The sequence below is a fragment of the Heterocephalus glaber genome, unplaced genomic scaffold (genome assembly GCF_053883595.1).
Source record: "Heterocephalus glaber isolate CG9 unplaced genomic scaffold, H.glaber_assembly_v1.0 deba00001447, whole genome shotgun sequence".
Classification (NCBI taxonomy): Eukaryota; Metazoa; Chordata; class Mammalia; order Rodentia; family Bathyergidae; genus Heterocephalus; species Heterocephalus glaber.
Window position 1 is genome coordinate 7430050 of NW_028258299.1, and position 19137 is coordinate 7449186.

Consider the following 19137-nt stretch of genomic DNA (forward strand, 5'->3'; position numbering starts at 1 on the left):
GGCACACAGGCGGCTCCATCCTACCGCGGCGCTGCTGCTTCTCTGCAGCCTCTGCCCTCACCTGGGGTCCTCAGTCCACATGCCCAGGCGCTTCAGCACGCTGGTGGTGGCCATCTTGCGGTTAAGGGTGTAGAAGTGGAGGCCTGGCACCAAGCCGCTGACTAGAAGCTCCCGGCTCAGGCTCACGGCCAGCTCGATGCCATAGTTGCAGATGGCAGCGTCATTGTCTTTGATCGGCTCGATCACATCCTTGATCTCCTGCGGTACCTCCAGCTTGGACAGCTTCACAAGCTGCCGGAGGGAGGAGTAGCTCTGCCCGATACAGGGAGAAGTGGGGTCACCCCTGGCCGTCTCCCACCCTAAGACTCTTCCCTTTCCCATTCCCGCCAGGTCTCCTGGACCCTGCAGTGTCACTGGAGGGACTCGGGAAAGTCAGGCTGTGTGCAGGGCTATACTGGGCTGATTCTGCTTCCTCTACTTTTTGCAGAGTCGCCAGCTGCCATCAGCCTGGGCCAGCTCATTACCCTGAGCTGTATTTACTGATAACACGGTGGTCACCTAACCCACTGTTCCCAAGCTTTGCTGACCATCAGAATCACCCAAGCTTAAGAAGCAAAATTCAAGGGGCCAGGAATTTAGCTCAGTGGTTCCTCTGCCTGCCTCGCAAGCCCAAGGACCCGAGTTCAAACCCCGGTACCAAAAAAAAAAAAAAAAAGAAGCAAAATGCAGGGGTCAGGGATTTAGCTCAGTGGTTCCGATGCCAGCCTTGAAAGCACAAGGTCCAGAGTTCAATCCCCGGTACCCAAAAAAAAAAAAATGCAAGTCTGCTGCTCCCCCCAGAACTACCAGGGTGGGGGGCCTGGAACCCCAGCTTTGGCAAAAGCTTAGAAAAAGGATTCTGATGATAGTCACAATCCTTCGTGGTGACACTTGTCAGCATGCTGAAGTACAGGCCTCTCACAGACGCTGATGCTGTTTTAGGGGGAACATCTGGGGGACAGTGAGGTATAGCACACCAACACCATGCTGTGCCTGGCCCCCACTTCTACCTGATGGGAAGGACTGTAGTGCACTCAGCACTCCCCCAGAGCCCTGGCCTTGCTGAGGAGGGGAGTGGGGGAGCTGGGGACCCTCACCTGGATAGGGAAGATCCCGGGGAGGATGGGGCAGGTGATGCCGATGTCATCACAGGCCTTCACAAAGTGGAAGAAGGTGTTGGCCTCAAAGAAGAGCTGGCTAATGATGAAGTCGGCGCCTGCAGACACCTTTTCCTTCAGGTGCCTCAGGTCCTCCTCAAAGCTCCCTGCCTCGGGGTGGCCTTTGGGGTAACCTGCCAGCAGGGAGGACATCAGGGAGAGACTGGCCTGGGGCTCACACTCACACTTTCCAACAGCATAGTGAAACAGGCGAAGTGGACAGCTGGGTGGTTGTGCCCTGTGACCCGGAAGGTGACCCTTGTGGGAGAGGGGTGGATTGCACTAAATGTCCCTCACTGTCCTGGCTCAGCCAGCCAGGCAAAGTGGGCCTGCACTTTGCTGCCATGGAACAAAGGAACTACTACATTTAGGACCAGTCAGGTGGCTTCTGGGGCACTGGGTTCGACTCTAGGCACTGGATCAAAATATTGTTTTGAAGGTAACCCTAAAATCCTTCAGGTGTCCAAGACAGTAAATAGTTGGGAACCACATTACATAAGGAAGGACAAGAAAATGGGGAAGTTCTGCTCCAAGAAATGAATGGAGCAAGTATAGAAACTACTTTCAAATGTCCAAAGGCCCTCTAGCTTTGTGAACTGACTCCTTCCCAATGGCGGGAGTGACCGGCAGCCCTGCATGGCCTTCATGCAACCACAGAGGCTGTGCTGGCTTCTGCCTGAGCCCAGGCAGGTCCTAAGCTATGCAGGGCGCAGCCCTGAGCCCAGGGCTGCTGGGAGGGAGGCCAGGCTGCTTTGCTGTGATAAGGTAGTTCCGTTCTTCAGCAACCTGGAGCCATCAAAAATGCTATAAAAGCTACCGTTTCAAGGGGTAAGGGGATAGGGGTGGGGGAGGGAATTAGGCACAAGGATTTCGCTTTCAGTAACAAAGCTATTTTTCCAGTAGGAAATTCAGAAACTCTACAGCTATACAGCATACTCGCCAAACAGATCCAGCCGTTGATTACATTTGTTTTTTGCTCACTTGACTATATTCTTTTTCTGTCTTCTCCAGTGTGGTACTATTTTGTTTTTTTGGTACCGGGGATTGAACTCAGGACCTTGCGCTTGCAAGGCAGGTGCTGGAACCACTGAGCTAAATCCCCGGCCCCAGTGTGGTACTTTTTAATCCGCTGATCTTATCATGCACAGCAAAGCCTAAAACCACTAATGCCCCCCACTAGTGCCATGTGCAGACCCCATCTAGCTGCCTGCATCGGGTCAGGAAGGAGTGAGGACGACTGGAACAGGTGGAGGTGCCACCCCATTTCTGCTGGTGAGCCTGCCCTCCTGGCTGCAGTGGAAGGAGCTACAGCTGAGCCAGCCTGGGAGTCTGGAACTGACACCGAGAGCTGTCACTTGTTCTGGCTACTGGCTGGGACCGACACCGTGTACATTCAGAACAGGTCACAGTCATGTGCACAGAAATGCGTGACCATCGGGTCTTCTGGAAGGAGCAGGGAGCAGACTGCAGGGGGAGCAGAGATGGGGATGCTGCAGATACTGACAGAATGGGAAGGGCCTCACTTCCTGAATGGTTCCAGTGCCACTGCAGTGGGGGCTGACGCTATTTCCTGACCTTGGCTTCTGGGACTCCCTCGAGTCCTCTTAATAAACTTCCTTTCTGCCGGAGAGAGGGCAGGAGGGCTGGGAGCACTCAGGGCAGAGGAACAAAAGCTTTAGGGCTGGTGGGGCACAGGATGAGGACAAGAACAGTGCGCGAAGCCCCTGTAGCTCAGGTGCATGCCCTCGTCTGGCAAGGGCTCAGGCCCACGGGCGCACCTAATCGCCACGTCTTGGCCTGAACCAGCTCCCCCAGCTTCTCCTCTCCCCTGCCCATCTGCACCCACTCACCTGCCACACAGATGTCAAAGTAGTCACCAAACTCGCTTCGGATGTGCTTCACTAGGTCTGTGGCATGGTCAAAGCCTCCTTCTTCTGCTTCCCACTGGTCACCTATGGGGTCTATAGGGTTCCTAGAGGTCACAACTGAGTCTTGCCCGACCCCTAGAGAAGCTCTTTGCCCCCTCTGTCCACCCCTGCACCTGGGGCCAAGCTTCACTGTAAGGATCTCCTCTTCGTTGCTTCCCAGTTGGCAAGATCCCTCACCTGGCCCTGCCACCCTCCCTGCTGTCCTGCAGCTCCTGCCTCCTGTGAGAACTTCCTACTCATCTCAATCGAGAAGTAGCCCCATGGTGGGCGCACGAGGGCATACACTCCCTCCTACCCATTAGGTTTCTTCCACCCACTCCCAGTGGCCCCGTGACAGCAGGCACCAAAGAGACTCCTGGCTGAATGCCAGGGCTATACTCCGTGACCACATGGAGGCAGGCCATGGGGCTATTAGGCCCTGGCCACACCTCAGCATGGCCTACATCCAGGTCTAGAGGTGGTGGAGGCAGTGTCCATGGTGGACTCTGCCCACAGTGCCCGCTGATCTGCAGGCAGGAGGGCACCCTGACTGAGCACGGCCATTTGGGGGGCCCTGTTCCAGACACAGGAGAGGCCTTGGGAAAGAAGAACCCCGGGAGGAGGGTGATGCTGGCTCCACACCTCCCCGCAGCGCCAAGATGCTCTTGATGCCCAGCTGCTTGGCTTTGTACAGGTGGCCTGTGATCGCCTCCGGGCTCTGCTGGCAGCACGTCATGTGCAGCATGGTTTCCAGGCCACAGTAATTCACAGCCGTGCTGGCGATCATCATGGAGGACGTTTCCTTATCCGAGCCAGGGTCCCCCGCTGGGTGCCAGGTCACATCTATGAAGAGGGGGCCACCTGCTGCCATCTGGTCAAACCTGGAGGGGATTTCTCTCTGAAAAGAGGCTCCCGGGGACAGCACCCTCCCCACAACCTGCTCATGGGGCCTAGGAGCTGGAGCGCACAGGTGCAGGCTGGAGGCAGAGCAACCTGTGTTCGTCTCCCAGCTTGGCTACTTATTACCTCTGTGCTGCTGAGCACACTACCTAAATCTCTCTGAGCCTCAGTTTCAGTATTTATAAAATGTGGCAAGGTGGGCATGGTGGTGCATACCTGTAATCTCAGCACTAGCGAGGCTGAGGCAGGAGGACTGCCACTAAGTTAGAAGCCAGCCTGAACTACATATCTCAAAAAACCAAAACCAAAACCAAACAAAAGCAAAGGCAGATGGCTGCACAGTGCTTAGAGCCTGGGGTACACACAGTGAGTGTTCGGCAAGTGTGAGCCACTATTACTATGATTACAGAGATCACGTGTAACAGCCTCGCCACCATTCTTTGTGAGCAGCGCCACACACTCCTCACTGTTTGCATGCTGATAATCTTGAGGAAGTTGAGCCATTTCCATGACTGAGAGTCGGGGAAGGCGGTCCTCAGTGGAGGCAGAGCCTCCCTCCACGGACAGGAAATGAGAGAGTCCACAGACACAAGTCTGTTTTGTGTTGCCACCCTGGTCCCAGCATAGCAGCTCAGAGACCCAGGTTCTGGAACGAGGTCAAGAGCCTGTACCAAAACCAGGGGTAGTGGTGCATGGCCGGGACCCCAGCACTGCGGGAGGCTGAGGATCACAAGTTTCAGCCTGGGCAACTTATGGACTGAGAAAGACCTTGTCTCAAAATAAAAAATAAAAAGAGGGGGGGGCTGGAAGTGTAGTGCAGTGCAAAGGCATCGAGCTCAAAACAAACAAACAAACAGGCATTGAGTTCAAGTCTTAGTACTGCAGGGAAAAAAAAAGGGAAAGAAAAAAAAGAAAGCAAGTCTGTATTTGCACCAGCACTTGTTACAAGTTATAAGTGTTCTGTAGCTGAGATTACAGGAGTGCATATACTGCTGTATTAAATGTCCTTACACCTTTAAATTTCAGAACCGTGGGAGCAACACATGAGAAGCACAAATGGTAAAAGGCATAATTTTTTTAAAGAAGGAACTGAAATTCATAAAGTGCTAATGTAATTCATTTGGCATTTACAGATTTCAAGAGGCATAATCCAAATTACAAACTTGCTGCAAACTTTCTCTGAGTTGCTCTTTGTGATTTCCTAAACCACACATGATCTGGCCCCAATTCTGCCAAAGAACGCAGTCTGAGAGAATCAACATTTTTATCCCATTTAAGTGTGTCTAAAGATAGAGATATCTGATGCAAAAAAATAGCTATCATCAGAAATAAGTAATAACAAATGCTAACTAGGCTACAGGAGAAAAAGGAACCCTTCTACATTGCTGGAGGGAATGTACAACCCTTATGGAAGTCAGTATAGACATTCCTCAAAAAAGTAAAACTAGCCGGTATGGTGGCGCATGCTTGTAATCCCAGCACTCAGGAGGCTGAGGCAGGAGGATTGACATGAATTTGAGGCCAGCCTACACTACATAGTGACATCCTGACTCAAAAAACTGAAACAAAATGAAAACTAAAAATTCCATTTGACCCAGCTGTTCCCTTTCTATTTATCTTTCTGAAAGAGTTAAAGAAATCATAGCACAGGGATACATGCTTACACATGTTCACACCAGCATAATTCATTATAGGTAAGGACTAGAATCAGCCTGTATGCCCAACAACAGATGAATGAAGAAAATGGATGCATCTTGAGATCATAATACTAAGTCAAATAAATCAGACACACAAGCTTAAATATTGCATGGTTTCTATGAGAAACCCCAAATATAAATAAAGAGCAAAATAAAGGATAGGTAACAGGAAACAGGGAGATAGATCTTTTGCAAATGCAAAGGGGAGCCAGAAGTGGAGGGAGGTGGGGCAGGGGAAGAGGAGCTACAAATGAAGGGGGTGTGAAAAAAGAACTAAGATGTGTTATCCATGTGTACTAACTCCACAAAAGGAATGTGATCACTATGTACTGCAAACACGTACTAATAAAAATATACACTGAAAAAAACCCCAAAAAACAAGGCACTGCCAAAAACAACAACGACAAAAACCCCGTATCTGATGGAGAGGAGGGACTTTTAGGGACAACTGAGAAGATGCCGATCAGATGACCTCTCAGCTCCTTCTGGCTCCCCGCAGGCGCCTTTTCCTGCCCGGTCAAAGAGCAGCTGGGGCGCAGGGCTGATAGTTCACCCCTCCCCCAACCCCTCATCCTTTCACCAGCTCACATGGAGATGAGGTTGGCGGCTCCCTCCGAAGTCCGGGGAGGGAAGAATTCCAGGGAGAACCATTTGTCCCCAGATTCCATCCTCCGCCTCATCTTCTCCCGGAGTCTCTCGTGACGCTCGGGGTCCAGGCCAGGGGTGGAACACCTCGAACTGTCCTTAGAGCCCTCGCTGCCACTGCTGCTACCGCCACTCCCTCGAGCCTCGTTCACCATGGTCCAGGTCCTGCTGCACGGGGTGGGGCAGGGGCATCAGAGGGCGGGCAGCGGAGCCCGAGCAGCAGTTCCAAGCGAGGGACTCGGCATTTCTAGGCAGCAGGGAGACTGACGCTGTCCCTGCCTGGCGGCTCCAGCTCCACAGTAGGGCCCTTTGCTGCTGACGGCCCCCACCCGGCTCGGAAACATGCTCCTTCAGCCCACGGGTCCTCGGTGACAGCTACCTGATGGGGGGTGGCACAGAGTACCTCGAGATGCCTGCCTTGGAGGCCCACATTCCTAGGGAAGGGCAGCGGGGTCCAGCTGCAGGGACCCTGGGTTTTCCATGGTCCATCTCGGCCAGCTTAGACCCAGAGTGAGTGGGGAGGGAACAGAGGAACCTTCCTTAGCGGGTGTGCCCAGCTGGGCGGAGCTGTGACAAAGGAAGAGCAGGGCTGAGGCCTGCGGAGGGGGCGGGCGGAGGCAAAGGCTCCAGGATCAAAGAGGGAGGGCGTGGGTGGAGAAGGCGCTGGAAGGAGGGACGTGGGGCTGGAGCTGCAGTCAACAGACATTTGGGGTCACTGAGTGCCTCCCAAAGAAGGAAGGGCTCTCTCTGGCTGGCCCGGCCTGGAACATCTCCTGTTACAGTGTGTGTGCAGGGCGGAAGGGGTGAGAGCTTAGCCAGGCAGCCGGATTTCCAGGCAGCCAGAGTTCATGCTGCTCCAAGAAAACCACTGTGGTGTGGGTTAGAGTGCGATGCTGGCTTTGCTCCAAAAGCAGCAGATCAAATTCGGTAAGGGCACAAATTTATGTCGAAGGGAACAAAAGCTGTTCCATCTGGGCCAGTGCCGCAGATGGTTCTTCCAAATACCACTGAAGTGGTCAGAGCAGCTGCAGAGCCACCATACAGGAAGAAGGGCACAGTGCTGTATGGCAGTTTGGGGGGGAAAGTAAGATAAACACTTATGACACTACCCTGAGTTCGATCCCCAGTACCAAAAAAAAAAAAAAAATCTTAAAACGCTACCCTTGCTCAGCATGGCAAACCCAGTAGTGAAAATCAGTGCGTGGATCAACAGAAGGACGGGTCAGGCCCATTCCTCCAGGGAACATCTGTGCCTAAGTGGGTACAGTTTAGCAGTTTAGGCCCTAGAGAATCATGGGACCTACTGCCCCCTCTCCCCCGAAACACGCAAGTGCAGAGTACACTTGGGTGCACCTGAAGTCAAGGCAATGACTGCAGACTAAGCAGCCGTGGGCCAGTGCTTTCTCCCCGGCTTTGTTCTGACCGGCAGTATAGCTCATCGGTATAGTGTTTGCCTAGCACACACCACGCCCTGGATTCTATTCCCAGTATGGCAAAAACACTCTGGCTGCCACTGTTCCCCTGCTCTGCTTCTCAACCACCATGAAGTGAGCACCTTGCACCACCACGCCCCTCCTCCATGTTTCTGCCTCAGAACCGGCCAGCTACACATTGGATCCCCTGAAACCATGGCAAGTTAAACAGTCCTCCTTTAAGTTGTGGGTGTCGGGTATTTCGTCCAGGGACCACAAGTGGACTAACACACTCCAGATTCCCAGGGAGGGGTGAGAAAGGGGAATGGCAGAGCAGCCAGCTGGCCTTCTTCCTGCCTTCAAGGGAGTGCCTCATTAATTAACTGCCTGCTGGAACAAAACCTGGAAGACGAGGAGGCTGTACCACTTGCAAACTGTCTTCTCTTGAAAGAGTCACTGTTTCCCAAGTGTGTGCCAGGCACGCGCCATGTCATACCCTCTTTCCAACAACACCATTTATCCATTTTAAGCTGGGCTCCCATGGCACCCAGGGTTGTAACTGTGTAACGGGGTCCCAGAGGCTGGACCTGCAGATGCCCAGTGGGTAACTAAAAGCCGGATGCAGCTCGACATCTTTGCCTTCATTTTTTATTTTTTTTCATCTCCTTTATTACCTAAAAACTTTGGGTCAAATATCTGCTCACAGCAGAGCTGCTACTTACTTCAGGAATGTCTGCAATACAGGTTTATTGGCTCTAAATTTATCTAGCCTCTCTTCAAGACTGAGGACATCAAGATAAAAGTAATTTCCAGGATTTGTGAGGACATCCAATTACAGCAATGCCTAGCAGTTTCCAGACACTGTCCTAAACCCGCAATCATCTTGGATTCCAGGAAATGGGGGGCCTCATGGACCACCCATGATGAAGTCACCCTCCACCCAAGCAGGAGCAATCACTCCATGCCAGGACAGGGGGCTGCCCCCAACCCCGCAAGAATCATCCTGTCACAGGCACTGAAACTTCCTCTCAAGCCAGGGTTTTCAGAGCTAAGAAACCAGGAGTGAGATAGTGAGATCCCAGCTCCTGCCCCATAAAAATGGTCCCCATTCTTTTCTTTTTTGGGGGGGGCGGTGCTGGGGATTGAACTCCCCCATTCTTTTCTTAAAGAGTTAGTTAGATCTCTACAGCAGACCTGGGCCACTTTCTGATGCTTAAACTGAAGTCTTTTCTCTATTTTCTTTCACTTTCCTTTGTTAAGCAAATTCCCTTTGCAGTTTCTTTTACTTTCAAATGAAAGCCTTTTGGCTGAAAATTGCTGTCTCAGTTTTACTTTCCGTTATCACTAAAGCAAGGACCCTAGCTAGTCAGCCAGTTTTTCCATGTGACAATTGTGGGTTATAAGTCTGTCTCCCTCAGTTCCCTGAGGCCAGGACTAGGTATCCTGCCTATGGCATCCCCTGTGCCTGGCACAATCAAAACACCTACACTCAGCACCGACAGGCCAGGTGCTCAAATAACCCCCTGCCATACTCAGACTGTGCCCAAAATGGTCTAAGTGGATGTCAATGTGCAGTAGGACCCATGGGCACTGGGTCAGCAGTGCCAGCAGCATACTATTCTTCTCCAGGTGCTCACGGGACACAAGTTTAGAAGGCGAGGGCCTCTTTTGTAGGACTCTGGCTGAGGCGGGAGCGTTGCAAGTTCCAGTCGAGTCTGAGTAATTTATTAATTCAGTGAGACTCTTGTCTTGACAGAAAAAAAAAAAGGGCTGGGGATGTAGTTCAGTGGTGGAGTGCCCCTGGCTTCAAAGCCAGTATCTAAGAAAAAAAGATAGGGCCAGGAGCCTGGGCGCCCCGGGTACCCTGAAGGAGGGAATCAGGTCACTAGGACTAGGTCACCAGCGGGGGCGAATATGCGGGTCCAGGCCGGTGGGGGCAGGACGCTGGGACCCCCCCACTTAGAAAATAGGGGCCGCCTCTGGCGCACCCCACCCGCAAGCAGGTCTCCGCCCCTTGCAGAGGATTCCCGGCTCCGGGGCCTCCCTCCCCGGCCAGCCCTAGACGTCGCTGGCACTCACCGTGCTGTTGCGGTGACGGAATGCCCGCTCGCCGCAGCTGCGTGCCCGCGAAGGAGATGAGTGCGGAAAGGGGGAGGCGATCGGAGCAGGACGCTCAAATCTGTTGCCAAGGCAGGTGGGATCAGAGGGCGGAGCCACCCGTGCTGGCGACCGGAAGTCCCGCCTCCAACATGGCCGCCCCCAGAGGTTTCATTAGAAGCTGTCTCTTTCCCGTCATGTGACGCGACCCTCGCTCCACCCGTCTGCAGCCACTCCCCGTCTTCGTCCCCAAGCTCGAGAGCGACACGTGACCCTCCCGGGGCCAGTCACGTGAGGAGCGAATCCCGGTTGGGAGGGGGTAGGCAGAGGGGTCTGGAGTGGCAGTAAAAGAGGAAGATGGCGGGTTGCAGGGGGTCTCTGTGCTGCTGCTGCCGGTGGTGTTGCTGCTGCGGTGAGCGTGAGACTCGCACCCCCGAAGAGCTGGTAAGGAGCGGGCGGGGTAGGGCTGGGGAGGGGGCGGTTGCTAAGGGACGGAGAGAGGCGTTGCCGGGGGTGGGGCCGAGGCGGGCTGGGCCCGCAGGTGGCAGCGGGTGGGGCTTGGGGACCGCAGTCGGGCAATAGAGCATCAGCCCTGCCTCACGTGCCTTAATTTGAGGTCTTTGCTCATAACCCATCCCTGGACTCTGAGGGCGAATCCAGGCCAATTCCAATTAATCCCTTCCGTATTTTAATTTATTTCCATTTGAAAGGAGTTTTGAATGACACGCATTTTCAGAATGAGCCCTTTCACAGGACTTGTGCTCATGGTGCAGTTGGCTTAGTTTCTACAGCCCCTTCTCACTCCATCCTTCACTCACCCTTTCTGGGTCACTGACAGTCCGGCTTTCCCTTGCAAAGCAACCTGGGAAAACTTATTTATTTATTTATTTATTTTATTTTTTGGTACCGGGGATTGAGCTCGGGACCTTGCACTTGCAAGGCGGGCGGCGGAACCACTGAGCTAAATCCCCGGCCGAGCCTGGGAAAACTTGAGTTGCTGTGTCCCCAGAGTTTACAGGTTTCTTCTTATTTCAGATTGGCTCATTGTCAGATAGATCCTGAAATTTCTCCCCCTTAAGCTGGCGGTGGATATCTGAGTTGTCCTGAGATGAGAGTGTTTATTTAGAGAATGTATCAGTAGAAATGAAGAGCTCAGCTGGATTAATGCCCCATCCACACGCCTCCCCATCCAAGCTCAAAAAGGTTTTTTTGTTTGGTTGGGTTTTTTTGGTACCGGGGATCGAACTCGAGACCTTCCGCTTACGAGGCAGGCGGTCGCACCACTGAGCTAAATCACCGGCCCTCAAAAGGGTTTTTTGACGTCTTGTTCTTTCTCTTTGATAAAGGATCCAGCTGGTTTGGAAGCTAGCAATTGATTTTGTACTTTTTTCCACTATCGTGTGTGTGTGACAGAGAGATACTGGGAATTGAAGCATATCCTTCTCATTGAGCTATGTCCCCAGCCCTTTTTAATTTTTTATTTTGAGACAGAGTCTTCTTAAGTGGCTAAGTTGCCCGGGCTGGGCTTGAACTTGTGATTGCTGAGTGCTGGCATTACAGGCATGTGCCAGCATGGGTGGCTGTCCTGCTCTTAACCACTAAAAAGGTCTCCCTTCTGTGAATCTGTTTTTCTAGACTATTCTTGGGGAAACACAGGAAGAGGAGGATGAGATCCTTCCAAGGAAAGACTATGAGGTGAGCTCTGAAGATGTTGTCTTGAGTAAGCAGTGAGTGAGTGGTGGGTGTGTTCGGGGGAAGCAGTGATTCCAACCCCAGATGCTCTTTGACCTTCTATCCTATGGAGTGGGTACGAGATGATATCCTCCGGGAATGGGGCTGTTTAACAAACCCTTTTCTCACTTTAACCTCTGAGCAAGATCTGGTGTCTGTGCTTTTAGAGATCTGTGTAATCTTCACCTGGATAAAATATGTGTCTGCTCTTAATCTCTTTGCTTTTACAAATTACAGAGTCAAAACTACAGGCAGTATATCCTTTTTTTTTTTGGTACCAAGGATGGAACTCAAGACCCTGCGCTTGCAGGGCAGGCAGCGGAACCACTGAGCCAAACCCCCGGCTCCAGGCAGTACATGCTTATAACAGGCATGTGCTTCTAACTCATTAAGGTGGCCTTGGTCCTCTTCTGAGACCTTGGTTTTCAGATGATTATTTCCCACCTGAGCAGCTTCTCTATGAAATGTTCTTGATTGTAGTTTCCCGTTGCAAGTATGGGACTCTTACCATACTCTTACACTTATGTGTGTATTTTTAGTAAGGCTAATGCTGCTGTATGAAACTGACTTTTAAATTTTTTTGGTACTGGGGATTTAACTCAGGACCTCTTGCATGCCAGGCAGGTGCTATGTCACTGAGCCACATCCCCAGCCCTCATGATGACTTTTTGTATAAAGTTTGGAATGACAAAAGCAAGCCATGATTATAGGTAATACTTAAACTATTTATAAGAAGGTAGAGAAGATAGAACTACATAGCAAGACCTTGTTTAAAAAGAAAAAGTAGAGAAGAACCTAGTCTACTAAATATACTATTTTATTTATTTATTGATTGATTGATTGATTGGTACCAGGGATTGAACTCGGGTCCTTGCGCTTGTGCAGGAGGCAGCAAAACCACTCAGCTAAATCCCTGGCCCTAAATATACTATTTTAATTTGCCCTCCCCCAACAACTTTTCTATTGCTACTTTTCTGCAATATCTTCTTAAGTAGGGAAATAAAATTTTATTGTGCCATGGTCTATCTAATTAATCTATCTTTGGTTTTCCAGCGTTTCTATAATGCACTGCATAGTGGTGAACATCATTCCCTTCTTGTCCATTCTTAACTGCTTCCTTAGGATTAATTTTGAGAAGTGGAATTAGCCATATGTATTTTTTTCTTTTTTTTTTGGTACTGGGGATCGAACTTGGGACCTTGTGCTTTTGAGGCAGGCGCTGGAGCCACCGAGCTAAATCCCCAGCCCCCATATGTATTTTTTAATGCCTTTTAAAAATATAGATTGTAAAGGTCCATGGTGAAAGGACAGTAACATCTCTGGCTGAGTTTTTTTTTGGCTGATTTTCTTTTAAATCTTTCACCTTATTTTTGCGAAGAATTTAATGTAAACATTAGGATTTGCAGTATAGCATGAAATTGAAAAAAAACAACTTTTATTAGGCAGAATTTCAAACATGTAGAGGCCAGGATTTAGCTCAGTGGCGTTGTACCTGCCTCAGAAGTGCAAGGTGCTGAGTTTGATCTCTGGTACCAGAAAAAAGAAAAAGAAAAAAAAATTGGGGTAATCAAACATGTAAATAATGGACAGAACAGTATATTGAACTCCCCGTTCTTTTTTTTTTTTTTTTTTTGGTACCAGGGATTGAACTCTGGTCCTTGCACTTGTGTAGCAGGTGGCAAAACCACTGAGCTAAATCCCCGGCCCCTAACTCCCCGTTCTTATAAACAGTTTCAGTGTCTGTTCAGTTCATCCTCAACCTTGTTTTAGTTATCCTCTCATCCACTTCTCCCTTCCCGTATTTTGTGTTTTGTTTTGTTTTTTTTGGTACCGGGGATCAAACTTGGGTCCTTGTGCTTGCGCAGCAGGCAGCCAAAACCACTGAGCTAAGTCCCCGGTCCCCTTCCCGTATTTTGAAGGAAATTCTATACATGATATCATTTCACCCATAAATAATTCAAGTTCATCTCCAGAGGATAAGAACTTTTTTTTTAGCATTACCATACCATTATTACATCTAAGAATTGTTCCTTGATATCAAATATCCAGATGTGCAGATTTTCCCAATTTTCTTTTTCTTTTTTTTTTCCACTTTTCTTTAAAAGTCATATGTATTTTAAATTTGTCTGTGTCAGGTTCCAAATAAGGTCCTCACAATGCATTTGTTTGACCTATCTTTTACAAATCTCTTTTAACCCATAGTTTCTCCCTTCATTTTTTTTTCCTCTTGTAATTTGTTTGACAACATAATTAGGATTCTGTAATAAATGATTCTACTGTCTGGATTTTGCCAGTTGCACCACCATGGTACAGTTTAATATATGACTCTGATGGGAATTGCTTTTAATGACTCAAAAAGCATATATCGGCCAGGGATTTAGCTCAGTGGTTCCACCACCTGCCCTGCAAGCACAAGGACCCAAGTTCGATCTCCGGTACCAAAAAAAAAAAAAGCATATATCTCCTGGTGTATTTCTTTTATACATCTTAAATGTTTCAGTCACTGTATTCAAGCCTAACTGTCCTGCCCTTGTGGAGGTTTCTACCCAGGGGGCTCACTCAGCCTTTTCTGTTGACCCAGACTCCTTTGCTCCTTCTACTGCATTGTATTTATATTTGTAAAGCACTTGACTTTACCTGATACACATATTCATGTAAACTCTACAGGCAAGTGTTCTTTCCTGTGAATCACTAATGTTTCCCAATTAACCATCTCCTCCTATGGGCTTCCTGAGAGCATTTGCTTTGAATTAGAGCAAATTCAGTTGGGCACTTAATCAACCAAGGCTGCTGAGATTTTATTCAAGGATCAACTAGAAAACCCTTCTGCTGAAAGTCTTTCTAAAGTCTGCTCCTCCTTCCGGCTTCAGGAGTTCATTGCACATACTTGACCCCTTCCTTGCTAAATTGGGTGGTGACGAGATGTTAGACTCCCCACTTTGACATCTTTTTTCATGAGTGGTTTGAATAAAAACTGCCTATCTGTTAAATGCGCTGGAGAATCAGTAATGTTTTTCCACTGGTCACAGCCTGTGTGACTCTGGCGAGTTGGAGAAAGGGTCCCCTGGGAGCAAAAGACCCAAAGGCCAAAGCCACATGGCTGGCTCCTAGCCCACTAGAGGTTCTTTTTCATGGACACTCAGGTCCTTTCCTGGTGGATTTGGGCTGTTTCAGCTCCCACTTGCCCACAGGGCCAGGTACCACTCAGCTCATGACCACAAGCAGCAGCCCTGTGGGATACATACAATTTTTATTTTTGGTTTTTTTGGGGACCAGGGATTGAACTCGGGTCCTTGCGCTTGTGCAGCAGGCAGCGAAACCACTGAGCTAAATCCCCAGCCCCTGCAATTTTTATTTTAAAAAAGGTATTAGTTCCCCCAAACCAAAGAGCAACATATATAGCAGAAATAAAAAGAAGTTAGTCATAGCAAAGGAAAAAGAACAATCTCTGGTCTTACTAAATCGTATTGATACATTTTTTACTGTGTCAAATTCAACTAAGTTACTTACTTATTTATTTTTTTGGTACCGGGGATCGAACTCAGGTCCTTGGGTCCTTGCACTTGCGCAGCAGGCAGGAAACCACTGAGCTAAATCCCCAGCCCCCTAAGTTATTTTTTAAAAAAGCAAAGCGTCTGCGGTTTGTGTTGCAGTTCTTTCTAAATGCCCTTTTTAGCAGTTTAATTGAACCATAATGCTCATACTAAACAATTCATCCATTTAAAATGAGTAATTCAATGGCCTTTTTTAGAAAAAATGCACAGTATTGTGCAGCGATCACCACAGTTGTAGGACATTTTCATCACTCCAGGAAAAAAAAACAAACCCTGTTCTCATTAGCAACCATAGCCCATTCCACTAGGCAACAGCTAATCTTTCTGTCTCTGTAGATTGGACTTTTTCGGACATTTAGAAATGTGTACAGCAGGGCTCCTGCGACACTCTGCCTGGAGGTGGCAGAAGGTGAGGGACCATGACACGCTCACTTCATATCCCCCTTCAGGGGACAGGTTCCTACCACCATTTCCTGAGCTTAATTTGCTAGAGCTGCTCACAAAGCTCAGGGAAATTCTTTACTTACGTTTACCAGTTTATTAATAAAGAGTGTGATAAAGGACACAGAGGACAGCCAGATGGAAAGGATGCGCAGAGCCAGGCCTTTGGGGGAGCCACCCCAGCACCCCATGTGTTCAGCAGTCAGGAAGCTCTGCAAACCCAGTGCTCTTGGTTTTTATGGAGGCTTCAGCACATGGGCCTGATCGATTCCATCAGTGGCCACTGGCAATCGACTTAACCTTCAGCCCCTCTCTTCCCCAGAGGCTGGGGGTTGGGAACGAAGGTTCCAGCCTCTAATCATGCCTCGGGTTTCAGTGACCAGCCACCATCCTGAAGCTACCAGTGGCTGGCCACCAGGGTTTTTATTATTGTACAAAAAACATCCCCACCCTGGAGATTTCTCGGGTTTTAGGAGCTGGATACCGGTAAGGGGACAGAGACCAAATATGTATTTCACATTGTCGCAGAAGGATGTTCATATCTTTCCACATTTTGTTTGTTCCTAGAATGTGGTGGTGCTAGATTTTAGTTTTTAGGTGGTATGTATACATATATATTTATATATGTGTGTGTATATACTTATCTGTATAGATGCGTTTAACCATTTACTGATGAATCTACTTCCCTGGAAGAATGTTTTCCTCACTACGGGGTTGCCCCCCACCCCCATTGAATCCAGTCCCTCAGGCAAGTTAGCCAAGGGCTCCCCATTGAATCCATCCTTAACCTTTTGTCTTGTTTTGTTTTGATAGCACCAGGAGTTGAATCCAGGGCCTTCACATTGAGCTACATCACTAGCTCTTTTTATTATTTTTTTTTTGAATTTTGAGACAGGGTCTTTCTAGGTTGCTCATTGCTTAAACTGGGTTTAAAATTGCAGTCCTCCTTCCTCAGCCTCCCAGAATGCTGGGATTACTGCAGCCATATGCCACCACACCCAGTTCCCAGCCTTTTAAATTTTATTTAAAGACAAAGTCTGCTGAATTGGCCAAACTGGCTTAGAACTGTGGGTCCTCCTGTCTCAGCCTCCTGAGTAGCTGGTATTACAGTATGTGCCACCATGGCCTGTAATATTTTTTATTTTGTAATTAGAAAAGAAAAAAAAAAGATAGTCTTTTAAAATACAAAAAGCATACCACACGTGCTATGAGACTTTCAAACAACACCCAAATGTCAACATCTGTAACACCACCTTACCGATGTTTGTGTGTTATGTATGCTGGTACACAGATTCTAATTTCATTTCATCAAAATGAGATTATCCTATGCATTTAAGTCCTTTTTTTTTCAGTATTGAGTATTGAACTCAGGGCCTTCTATTGAGCTATATCCCAACCCTTTTTTTTTTCCCCAGCCCTTTCTTAAATTTTTGAGACAAGATCTTGCTAACTTAGTAAATTGCCAAGGCTGAGCTTGAATTTATAACCCTCCTGCCTCAGGCTCCAAAATTGCTGGGATTATAAATGTGCACTATCACATTCAGCGTGACTCACTTTACTTTTTATTGTATCTCACTTTTTTGCTAAACAAGTTTTGGACATTTTCCATATCCGTCTGTATAGATTTACTGTCATGTTTTATTGCTATATAATCTTTTATCTTTGGTAATATGATAATTGATTTAACCAGTTACCTGTTGCTACTCCAGGGCTCTTAAGGAAGGGACCTGGACTCCCTCCAGGCAGTCACATAGATGGGACGAATTGTCACTCAGCCCACCTATATTCAGCTGACTGGAAATGGCCTCCTGGGACTCTGGCCACTAGGCCAATGTCCAGCTTGTTCATTAGCTGACGTGGCAATAGGAACAAATTATGGGAAAGAGTGGATTCAGATTTTCTTTGTTGGTAGACTGTACCTGTCTCTCTCTCTCTCTCTCTCTCTCTCTCTCTCTCAATAGAACCCCTAGACCACTGAGGTATGTCTCCAGCCTTATTTATTTATTTACTTATTTGCAGTGCTGAAGATTGAACCAATACTTTGCACTGAGCTACATCCCAAACCCTATTTTTAGTTTTTATTTTAAGACTGGGTCTTGCTACGTCACTAATTGCCCAGGCTGGGCTTGCACTTGGGATCCTTCTGCCTCAGCCTCCCAAGTAGCTGGGATTACTCTTCCTGGGTCTGCTGTTTCTCTCTGTGTGTTGGGTGCATGTATGTGGGGGGAGTGTGTGTGTGTGTGTGTGTGTGTGTGTGTGTGTTTGTGTGTGTTATTTTTTGTGGTACTGGGAAATAGGGATTAAACCAAGGGCCTTCACACTGAGCTAGATCCCCAGGCTTTTTTTTCCAACATGGGGGTCTCACTAGATTGTTAAGTTGCCCAGGCTGGGCTCGAACTTTCAATCCTCCTGCCTCAGTCTCTTGGAGTGCTAGGATTACAGGCCTGTGCCATCATACCCAGCTTGTGCTGTTTCTCTTCCAAGACAGAAATAAAATTATTTCCTCTGTTGTTCTCGAGGGGTCTGTGGCATAGCTGCAAATGGTTTGAAGCGCATCTGTGTTCTGTGAAGCACAGTTTAAGGGACACTGCTCTAGACGTAGAAGCTGTAGGAACTGCCAGAATCTGGGCCTCTTCCGAACATAAACTGGAAGTTAAGTTTAAAAATAGTCTCCATATTGGTCTGGCTGGTACTAACCTCATTTTCATAGAGTCCACCTCTAAGAGATAATTATGAGGGCCGAGGATTTAGCTGAGTGGTTCTGCCACCTGCCTCGCAAGCGCAAGATCACGAGTTCGATCCCCAGTACCGAAAAACAAAAAACAAAAACAAAGAGAAAATTATGAATTGTCTTTCTGGTTAACTTGATTCTGGTTACCGAAGCTTTTGTTCCCACCTCATGGAGTAAGTTGGGCAAGGCTGGTGATGGCGGGAGGCCTTTATTTTGCAGAAACAGAACCTTTGAAAGTAGGTAACGTAAAGCTTTTCCTAGAGCAGGAAGTATTCTCGCAAAGCAGTGCTACTGGCACTTTCCTGATCCCCACGAGTTGCCTGTGGAGTGCAGTGTGGACGCTGCAGGCCGAGGGCCCTGGGCATCTGCATTCCTGACCAGCCCCTCTGGGTGCTGCAGGTGCCTCACCCTGCCCACCCTCGAGTGGAGTAGCAGGACACTGGAGCTTTGTCCCTATTAGGCTTTCCGTACTTCTCCTGCCTGGCTATTGACCTTTTCACCCACATGTCCTTCTTTCAGAGCCTGGATTATGATCGCTGCATCAATGACCCTTACCTGGAGGTGTTGGAGACCATGGATAACAAGGTGAGCTCACAGTTCTTATCTCTCAGGCTCTCGCAGGTCTTCAGACAGCTTCTCTTCTAAAAGCTCCTTACCCTTGGGTCTTTTTACTCTTTTATGAGACGTTGGCACGTAATTCCCTGGCCCTTCCTCCTGCCAACCAGAGACCCAGTCTGCCACCTGGCTCGTTAGTATTCATCATTCTTGTATCGTGAAGCACTTGAGCTACGAGACCTCCTCACCATGCTGGCTGTGCGCATGGAAT

At 48.7% G+C, this 19137-nt stretch overlaps 2 protein-coding genes across 9 annotated transcripts in view; one reads left to right on the forward strand and one right to left on the reverse strand.

Annotated features, from left to right (window-relative positions):
* Positions 1-9993, reverse strand: part of Mthfr (methylenetetrahydrofolate reductase) — a 17591-nt gene extending 7598 nt beyond the window's left edge. The window contains exons 1-7 of one of the 5 annotated variants that reach the window (XM_087214647.1): positions 9837-9993; positions 6749-9472; positions 6289-6513; positions 3746-3984; positions 3047-3157; positions 1137-1330; positions 62-312 (exon numbers count right to left, since the gene is read on the reverse strand). In XM_087214647.1, the coding sequence (XP_087070773.1) occupies positions 62-312; positions 1137-1330; positions 3047-3157; positions 3746-3984; positions 6289-6513; positions 6749-6834 (1106 nt within the window). In that variant the 5' untranslated portion in view covers positions 6835-9472; positions 9837-9993. Of the gene's footprint in view, positions 1-61; positions 313-1136; positions 1331-3046; positions 3158-3745; positions 3985-6288; positions 6514-6724; positions 9473-9836 lie in introns of those variants that run through there. The other 4 variants (XM_087214646.1, XM_004863565.4, XM_004863566.4 and 1 more) reach the window with 4 other exon arrangements.
* Positions 9994-10023: 30 nt separating this feature from the next.
* The window catches only part of Clcn6 (Cl-/H+ antiporter 6), a 32341-nt gene continuing 23227 nt past the window's right edge, over positions 10024-19137 (forward strand). For 3 of the 4 annotated variants that reach the window (XR_002389052.2, XM_004863562.4, XM_021243620.2), the window contains exons 1-3: positions 10131-10298; positions 11490-11549; positions 18831-18896. Coding sequence is in view for 3 of the 4 variants with exons in the window: in XM_004863562.4 (XP_004863619.1) it covers positions 10212-10298; positions 11490-11549; positions 18831-18896 (213 nt within the window). In the remaining variant the exon portion in view is untranslated. Of the gene's footprint in view, positions 10299-11489; positions 11550-18830; positions 18897-19137 lie in introns of all 4 variants that reach the window. The other variant, XM_087214645.1, reaches the window with a different exon arrangement.